Source organism: Lutzomyia longipalpis, chromosome 2, assembly GCF_024334085.1.
Source record: "Lutzomyia longipalpis isolate SR_M1_2022 chromosome 2, ASM2433408v1".
NCBI lineage: Eukaryota > Metazoa > Arthropoda > Insecta > Diptera > Psychodidae > Lutzomyia > Lutzomyia longipalpis.
In genome coordinates, this window is record NC_074708.1 from 8,317,087 (window position 1) to 8,326,568 (window position 9,482).

The 9,482-nt window shown below is 37.2% G+C and overlaps 3 protein-coding genes across 3 annotated transcripts in view; 1 reads left to right on the forward strand and 2 right to left on the reverse strand.

The window, feature by feature from the left end:
• LOC129789069 (39S ribosomal protein L3, mitochondrial) overlaps positions 1-7,268 on the reverse strand; it is a 227,469-nt gene extending 220,201 nt beyond the window's left edge. The window contains exon 1 of the mRNA XM_055825699.1: positions 7,264-7,268. The gene's annotated coding sequence lies outside the window, so the exon portion shown is untranslated. The remainder of the gene's footprint in view (positions 1-7,263) is intronic.
• Positions 410-7,411, reverse strand: LOC129789099 (probable actin-related protein 2/3 complex subunit 2). The gene is made up of 6 exons (XM_055825737.1): positions 7,296-7,411; positions 4,285-4,378; positions 3,702-4,209; positions 3,547-3,638; positions 922-1,031; positions 410-846 (listed from the first exon to the last, which is right to left on the reverse strand). The coding sequence occupies exons 1-6, from the start codon at positions 7,367-7,369 to the stop codon at positions 819-821; spliced, it is 906 nt and encodes a 301-aa protein (XP_055681712.1). The 5' UTR covers positions 7,370-7,411; the 3' UTR covers positions 410-818.
• A 106-nt stretch (positions 7,412-7,517) lies between these two features.
• On the forward strand, positions 7,518-9,249 carry LOC129789058 (mRNA cap guanine-N7 methyltransferase). The gene is made up of 4 exons (XM_055825685.1): positions 7,518-8,077; positions 8,160-8,197; positions 8,267-8,981; positions 9,049-9,249. Exons 1-4 carry the CDS (start codon positions 7,657-7,659, stop codon positions 9,123-9,125), a joined length of 1,251 nt encoding a protein of 416 aa, XP_055681660.1. The 5' UTR covers positions 7,518-7,656; the 3' UTR covers positions 9,126-9,249.
• Positions 9,250-9,482: the final 233 nt, after the last annotated feature.

Consider the following 9,482-nt stretch of genomic DNA (forward strand, 5'->3'; position numbering starts at 1 on the left):
TTTTTGCTTCACTTCTGTCTTTCCGGACTTCCCGTCGTTGAGTTTTTTTTTCTCTTCTTGGAGTGGAGACAGAAGTGAAGCAAAAATCATTCAAATCTTCATCCGGGTAGGCAGGAAAGGTTGGGAAGGTTATAAAGAAGCTCAAGAGGTCCCGATGCCACGCTGGTCGAACACAATGGAGTTCCTCCTATTCATTTAAATGTTGTTCCCAAATTGAGGTTATGTTTTCCCGGAATGTACTTTCACTGCACTTTTCTATGTGATCCCAGTGGATATTGGGGAGTTTCTCTCGCGATTCTTCTATTTTTTATGTTCCCCTACAAGATGAGATGGGTTAAAATTGTTCTGCGATAGAGGATCATCCTTCATATGTCGTTGCATCAATTCCTTTATTTTTATCAAGAAAAAAATCATTCAAACACGGTGTTTATTAGCATTTTTCCCGTTTTGCTATACAATTTCTCTTTAATATTTATTTATATTTAAAAAAAAGTACTGCAAAAAAACAAAGAATCACATTTTACAACATTCTGAAAATTGTGACTAAAATGTAAAATGTATTTTTCGTCCTTCTTCTTTCATGCGAAAATCCCGATTTTCTCTCTATTTTTTTCTTTATATAAAGATTTCTATTTTAATGAAAAAATCTTCTTCATTCAAAATTGCTAAATTACTTGAATTTTCTTCCTTTTTCTCTTTTCACAATTTCTACCTCTATCATACAAATGCATTTTCTTTTATTTATTAATCATTTTTCATTTTAGTTTTCATTTTTTTGTTTTATTTTTTTTTTAGTGAAACTAGATGAATTCCCATGATCATTCCTTTCTAACAAATGTTCTACCACTGAAAATAAAAATAAACAATTTAGTAGAAGAATAAAAGAAATTAGATTGACAACGGTGAAAAAAAAAAACTCACGTAATGGTTTTCTTTTCTGTAATTTTTGGCTCAGGACGAGCTCGGTTGAGCACCTTGAGGAATTCTGATGTTTTAGCTCGCATTCTCGAGTGGATGTACGCCTTTGAACACTGCAAGGAATTTTAGAAAACTTTATTATTCTGTTTAATTTTTGAATTATCAATTTATTTTTCGCCGCATTGAACGATGTTATTCTACGTTATGTTGTAAAGAAATTAAAATTGAATCAGTAATGACGAAATTTCCATTAGAAACAGCAGGGAAAAGGAGTTTATGCATTAACCTCTGAAAATCTTTCTCATTCACAAAACAATTTTGGCTCACAGAATAAATATTGTGATAAACAGGATGAATGTTTCAGTGTTTCAATGTTTCATGGGGACGCGAAAGGAGTTGACACATTTTCGTGATTATTGATTCATACGCTTGTCCAAACACGAAACATTATACTGTCGAAACTTGCAGACAAAATATTAGCACGAATGTTTCACACATTCAGCATTAAACTTAAATTAGACATTGAAACATTGATCTTTTTGTTGCGGTATTTCTGAAATTAATGCATCTAAAGGACATTTAATTGTGAAAACGTAATTTCTCTCTCTTTATCACGTCAAAGAAAAGAATTAATTATATTTTCTTTCTTTTTCTGACGTATTGATTATGTTGCTAGAGAGCTTCCGATGTTCGTCAGAGGAAACTTCCCGCTCACCCAAGGAAAAGCAGCAATTTATGCCAAAGCTTTCGAGCCCAATAGTGGCTCTTCTTCAGTGGTTTTGCTTGTTGTTACTTGGGGATTGTCCTCCTCTCTCTATGTTCCACACACTCATTTGGATTTCCCGCAGATTTTTCCTTTTTAATTTTCAATTTTTCTTTTTCACTCTTTGTTTGTACTTTTATGTTTGGCGGATATTCTTTGTGAAGGGCTCAAAAGCTTTGGCATAAATTGGTGCTTTTCCTTGGGTGAGCGGAAATTTTCCTCTGACGAACACCGGAAGCCTCTAGCAACAGAATTAATTATTAAAAATTTAACTCTTTTGTTAATCCTTTTCGCGTCCACGTGAAACAAAGATACATTGAAACATGCGCTCTTTTTACCATATTTATTTATTGAATGGATGATTTTTGAAGCAAAACATTTTCTTTGACCTCTTCTACGTGAAATAAGTGCATTTCGAACTTGGAAAAACGATTAAATTAATAAAAATTTGGGCAAATAAAATTTTTCACGTTAGAATCAACGTATGACCCAAAGAATCTGAAACGTGAAACATAAGATTTTCTTCAATTCAAATTAAAAATTAATTGCTTTTCCAAGTTTTAAATGCGTTTTTATTTATAAAGAAGATGCCAAAGAAGACGTTTTACCTGAGAACCTCTGAGAGCACCCATAAAATAAAAATCACAACTAAAGGACGCATGTTTCAATGTTTCATACTGACGCGAAGACTTAAGAAAATAAAATGTTTCACATTTAATTTTGATATGAAAAATGGTGACAAAATATCTGCCAAATTTCCTCAATTAATCCCAATGGAAAATGAAATATTTTTCTGGTAATTTCTGAATATTTTTTGACTCTGCAAAATGACGTAACATCTTGACTAATTTCTTTGAATGGATGAATAAACTCCTTAATAATCTTAACCCTTTAACGTTTTTTAGGTCATACGCTGACCCAAACGTGAAACATTTTATTTTTTCAATTATTTATGAATGTATTGTTTTTTCCATATTAGAAATGCATCAAATTCACGCATAAGGGGCCAAAGAAGACGTTCTGACTGAGAAAAAACCTCTAAAAAAATTCATAGAATAAAAATCGCGATAAAATAGCGCATGTTTCAATGTTTTTATGTTTCACGTTGAACGTTAAAGGGTTAATAATTTGCGATTTGTAAGAAAAGATTTTCTATCGATCTGTATTTTGATTTTTCTGGTCAATTTTATTTACCTCTGTTGGGATCAAAAGACTGAATAAATCACAAAAAAATGTGAATTACCGGTTAATAATCTTCTTCTAAAATTTCATTCCAAAATTCAAGAAAGAATCTTTGATGGTTTCACTTCATAAATGTTTAATTAAATTCTCTTCTTCTCTTTATTTTCTTTTCTTTTATACTTTTCCTTCTTCTCTCTGCCTCAGCAGCTCAGCTTGAGTGAGAGATTTCCCCGCGCACGGCGAGAGATTGTGGCTTCACAGAGATTAAATTCTTTTGGCTCAAATATCTAACATCCAACAGCACTCTTGAAAAAATTATAATTGCATGAATTTTGAAATTAAATGCTAATTATTTCCCCCTCTCCCACCCATATCGCATGCTTTATTGTTAATTCTTTTTTGTTCAGTCGATGAGAAATTTCAAATAAACTCTGGCAGAGTATTAAAATGCAGTTTTTAGTGCTTTCTGACTGTGAAGCCACACACTCTTCAAAGCACTAAATTGTCTCAATGGTGTATTTATGGGTCATATTATAGAGGGAGAGATGGAGCGTAGAATGATGGAAGATAAAATAATGATAAAAAATCCATCTCTTGAGTGTTTTATCTCAAGATTTTTCATTTAATAATTTTAGAGAATATTTTTTATTGTAAATTAACAATAAATTGTGAATTTAACTCACCTTAATATGATAGTGCAAGTAGTGTCGGAACATGTGTATTAAATTTATCGTATTATCCCGCGTCTCTTTGTTTGTATGCCGCGGAAAGAGAACTGCAAAGAAGGAAGGTTAGCAAATAAGGCTTTTTTCTGCTGGATTTCCAGCTAAGAACCTACCAAAGGTGACGTAACCAATGTTATCCCCAACGCGTGCATCGGAATTGGCCAGCTCCAACGGTGGCTCTCGGTGCGAGAAGAGCACCTGTGGTGCCGTATGGGATGCTCGTCGTCCCTCCCTAAGCTCCTGCATGAACACCTTCCCCAGCACCACGTCATCCTCATCGCGAAAGATTGTGCTGAACACCACAGTCACCCGATCAGCCTTCGCTTCCACATACATCGTCTCATCGTTGCGGTAGTTGATGACAGCACGCTTCTGTCCCTCCTCACCTTGCTCCTGAAAATCAAAGTACTTCTCGAACACGGATGCAAAGCAATTCCTCTTCAGCAAGCCAATTCGTTGCGCCACCGCCTCCCAATCCGACGGGATATTCTCCAAGTCAATTAGCACCGACACATTGTACCCATCTTCGGTGTCTGTGAGCAAATCCCCATACTCCCTTCGTAGCAACTCATCAGCTCCATGCTCCTGCAGTTGCTTGTAGAACTTGAGCGATATACTCGTCTGCAGAAAAGAGATTTTTCCATGGATTAGCTGCATGAACCCACAGGCAAATCCTCCTTCACACGAGATACTTACCCTCACTTTAGTCTTGTCCCCATTCACATTGGAAATGTGGAAGAGGACACCATCAAAGTCCGCCACTTTGACATCAATCGACTCTGGCTTTTGCCTGCAAAGAGCGATAATGGGGCCAACATTAGTTTAATGTGTGTGTGGCGGGGGGGGGAGTCACTGCGAAATCTTTCAAGGTTCGCTGTATTTCCGCAAAACTGCAACACCACATATTCTCTTAATAGTAGAGGGTTATGCTTCGCTAGACATCAACACCACATACTACACAGCATAATTACAAACCATCCACAATCTCTCACACACCACTTCTACTCTCTTCTATCTTTTGCCTCTTCATCCGCAGCAAAGGAAGGACTTTGGGGTATTCAATGAGAAGAAAAATTGATTTTTTCTTTATCAATTTTCTTCCTTTTCTTTCTTTGATCTTAAAAGGGTTTTAAGTCAGTATTTTGAGGTCTTTAAGCTCACAAAAATAAATAAAGTTTCATTTAACAATAAAGGAGTTTAGGGGAGACCGGGGTAAAAAAAGTCAATTTGCATAAATCCTTATCTGCAGGATTCCCCAAGGACAAGAAAATTTCCTCAATAGGTCATTCTTATAGGAAATTTCCTTGCCTACAACTTTGTCTCAGACCACTTTTCTCTATCTCCCCGGGAAATATGAGTTTTCGAGCTTTTCCTAAACCCTTCCGCTTCTGACTTTTTTTAAACGCGGCGGGTAAAACCAGTGGGGTAAATAAAGTCGGTGGAATTTTCCGACATTTCCAAGGATTTTCCACCTGAGAGATTGATAGTGTTGATAGCTAAACTTCTCACCTATTGATTCGCGACAAGGAATTTCACTTTTTTACGCACTAAAACAGAGAATTTTGCGATTTTCTCAATCACGCCATTTTGCAACAAATGGATGGAAAATATGTCAAAAATTTCGAACTCCCATATGATTTACATGGATTGACACGATCTACCCCAAGGGGTATGTTTTGATTCAAATAATTGTTCAGAAAAATCATTAAAAGTTGTTGAAAAATACACCTTGGCAACGTTTTGTGAAGTAACCCAGCTAGTGAGAAAAATTATCAGATTAGAAAATTGCTGAAGGAAAACTTCGGAAAACTCGTTTTTCTCAATACGCAAAAGTTTGGGAAATGGGACAAAAATTTATTTTCCTTTTTAACTCCCAAAGTACTGATCACATAACCTCCAAATTACTGTCAAAAATTGTAAGTGTATAGGGCTTTCCACCCTAATTTTTTCCGATTTATAAGTTGGGAGAAATTGGCATTTGAAAATTCGAAAATGACTCTTTTTACCCCGGTCTCCCCTACTTTTTCCATAGAGAAACTCGTGTAATCTTTGTAGGTGATCAAAAAAGTTCTCAGAAATGACCAGAGGCTTTTCATTTTCCATTAGAATTAACTAAAAGAAGCTAGCAAAGATTTTACCTAAAAATGTAAGCAATGACGTCACTATTGTGATTTTTGACCCTTTTATGGAACTATGAAACATCAATGTTATTGCTTTGTCGATGTTTATAGCCCTTCCACGTCCGTGTGAAAATATGGAAACATTGAATAATTACTCTCTTTTTTATCACGATATTAAATTTTAGGGAAGCTCTCAGAAAGACATCTCTCTGGCAAAATATCTTCTTTGGCATCTTCTGCGTGATTTTCATGCATTTCTAACAAGGGGATAGTTTAACCTCAATTTATGTGAAACAAATTCACTTTTTGTTGAGAAAAATGTATGAGGAATTCTCGAATCTCGATCAATATCGAATTTTTCCCGAGAAAAACTTTATTTTTTTTTTCATTTTAATAAGTCAATCCGGGTGATGAGATAGGGATTAATCGAAAGCTAATTAAAATGTAGTTTCGATTGCAAGTGGAATTTTGTAAATTAATCTCTTCGTCTGATCTGTATCGACGATTTCTTCATGAAAAGTACTGATTTCTCGGGATTGTGCATCCCCCTGATTTCTAACGTAGAATAAGAATTAAAATCATAAAAATTTGGGAAAATAGAATGTTTCACGTGTGGGTCTACGTATGAACCAAAGAACGCGAAAGGGTTAAACACGTTAAACAAGATATTTTTATATTCCATGAATTGAAGGGCTCAAAAGAGACAAAAAGACAACAGTGACGTCATTGTTATTTTTTTAAATAATTTTTTGCAACTTTTAACCAGTTGATCTTTGGGGAAAATTAACCCTTTTTTAAGATTTCTTATTCTTCTGTGGTTTCTCTACAAAATTACACAAATAGCGTGAGTCCCGATTGTTTCTTTGAATTATAATTTTTTCCATACAGGAACGAGTAAACTCCTTTACAATCTAAACATTTTCCACGATAATTGAGATAAAAGAGAAAGAACAAGCCTAAAAAATCTCTTTGATTGCATATTTCCGGAGATGCAGTAAATGACCTCATTTCCTCTCAAAGGTACAAATTTACACGGAATGATGCACCCCTTTTTGGGCAAAAGCAAAAATTTGTAATCAGAATTGCTTTTCTTATCAGAAATAAAATTGATATGGATTTCTAGATAGTTATACTGTACAAAAGCAGCCCTGCTGGAAGAATCCAACGCCCAGAAAGGTGGGGAACGATAAGAAGTCTCAAAAATCACCAAATATCCCAGAAATCTCAATGTTTGTACGTGGGAGGGCGTTTTGGGGCACCTGCAATGATTTCTTGTGCTTTTGTCGGTTTCTTCGGGCACCTGTGATGCCTGTACGGGGGCAATTTGGGTTCATTTCACGCCCGGGTGTGTATTGCAGCTCCTCCCGGGGCTCATGGGGTTTTTTTGTGACAGTTCCGCACGCCGCACTGCGTGACTCATCCACTCCCATGCTCTCTCCTTCGCCCACAATGAGCGCGCCCCCATTGCACGGCCCAAAAATACGTGAATTCCCTCCCGGGCGGCAATGTGGCCACACCAAAGGGATGCCGGGAAGGCGGGAGGGTCGCGGTGTGCCGGAAAATTGTTGAAAAAAAAGGCAAACTCACCCAGCGAGAGCATTTCTGAATTTCACTGTCAAAGTTTCCTCGACTATTTTATTGTTGATTTCGAGTAATATCATTTTAACACATACACTCGGTCGCACTAAGTATTATCTAACTATCTAATAATATTTCCCACTAGTTAACATTTGTAAAATGTATCAAAATATGCGGAAAATAATTTTTCACACACAGGAGAAAAATTGATAAATTTTTTTGACAGCTCTTCCTTTTGACGCGTGGCGCTGCTGTCGCATGGGGGAAACGGTGCATTTTCTAGTAGTTTGACGTTGTTGACGCAGTTTTTGACAAGTTGTGTTTACAAAAATTCACTTTCCGCATAATTTTTTCCTCCTCCCTGAGAAAAATGACCGATTTTGTGGAAAATACCTTTGAAAGGACACCTCAAAGTAGTGGGGAAGATGCCCAAGATGTGGGGGCAGTGGCGCATGAGGTGGACGAAGAGAAACCGCGTGATTCGCAAAAGAGAAAACGCGATGAAAGTGAGGTGAATGAAGATGAGGGAGAATCGGTCACAAAATACAAAAAAATCGATGGGGAGCACACAAAAGTGGTGGCGAAGCACTACAATACGCTCGAGGAGAAGGGCTTGGTGGAGAGGAATAAGTCCCGGATATTTTATTTGCGGAATTTCAACAACTGGATCAAAAGCATGCTTGTCAATGAATATATCACAAAGGTGAAGGAGAGTCTGCAGATGGGGGCCCCACTGAGAGTGCTGGACATGTGCTGTGGCAAAGGAGGTGATCTCCTTAAGTGGCAAAAGGGTGAGGAAGAATGAAAATTCTCTTCCGGACCACAGCAGATGTGGGAAAATTCAATAATTCTTTATGTTTGTTTTTTCCTCAGGTGGAATTTCGCATCTTATTTGCACAGACATTGCAGAGGTGAGAAATTCAATTAATTCACCTGATTTTTGTTTAATTTAAATGCAAATTTGTTTTTTTTCCCAACAGGTTAGCATAGAACAGTGCCGAACGCGATATGATACAATGTTGGCACGAACCAAGAGATTCGCCCCGGAATTTACAGCGGAATTCTTTGCGTGTGATTCCACGCTGGATCGTCTCCGGGAGCGCTACCGCGATGCATCAATTGATCTCAATCTCGTTAGTTGCCAATTTGCCTTCCACTATTGCTTCGAGTCCCTGCCCCAGGCTGAGTGTATGATCCGCAATGCATCGGAGTGCCTAAAGCCAGGGGGCTACTTCATTGGCACAATCCCCGATGCCAATGAGATAATGCGACGGCAGAAGCTCTCGGATTCCCACACATTCGGCAATGATGTGTACAGCATTGATTTTCAGTGTGACACCGAGAAGCCACCGCTCTTTGGGGCAAAGTACAACTTTCACCTCGAAGGAGTTGTCGACTGTCCGGAATTCCTAGTTCATTTCCCAACGCTGGTGAAACTGGCGCGGAAGTTTGGGCTGGAACTCACAATGAGGGAGCGTTTTGGGGATTTCTATCAGCGCATGATCCCCCGTGGAAGGGGATTGATTGAGAAGATGCAGGGCCTAGAGACATACCCAGCTGCCCGTGATGGGAATCTCAGTGGGGGTGATAGACATGAGTATGCTCATGCTCAGGAATACATGGATAGACAAGCATCACACGGAAGACCAGCAAAACGCGTAGGGACTCTCTCGAAGTCCGAATGGGAAGCTGCCAGTGAGTTTTCTCATCTTCAGACAAGAGATTCTTAAACATTAATTAACCTTTATTACTCTTCTTTCAGGCCTCTACCTTGTCTTTGCTTTCCGAAAGATGAAGAAAGTCTGGGACAAAGATGGAAAGCCCAAATATATTCAATAGTCAGACTATAATCGTGCTGTAAATGGTTTTATAAATGTTCTTTTTTTAGGTATCAAATCGAAAAAATAATTAAATTCATTATTTGAAGAAAAACAGAAAGGAATAAAAATTTTCCTTAGAAAAATGATTTTTTTTTCACTGAAATATCTTTATTTATGGAAGAAATTGTGGAGAAAACGTCGCTGGAAAGATGAAAATGGGTCTAGGAGGTAAAACTTTATCTAAAAAGTTTGTTAAAAAGACTTTAGGAAAGAGAAAATCAAAGAAATAATTGAAATTTTCTTATTTTTTTTTGTATTTTTATTAATTTTTCATATTTTAAGATTATTTTTTGAATTTAGCGCCCTAAAATTAGTT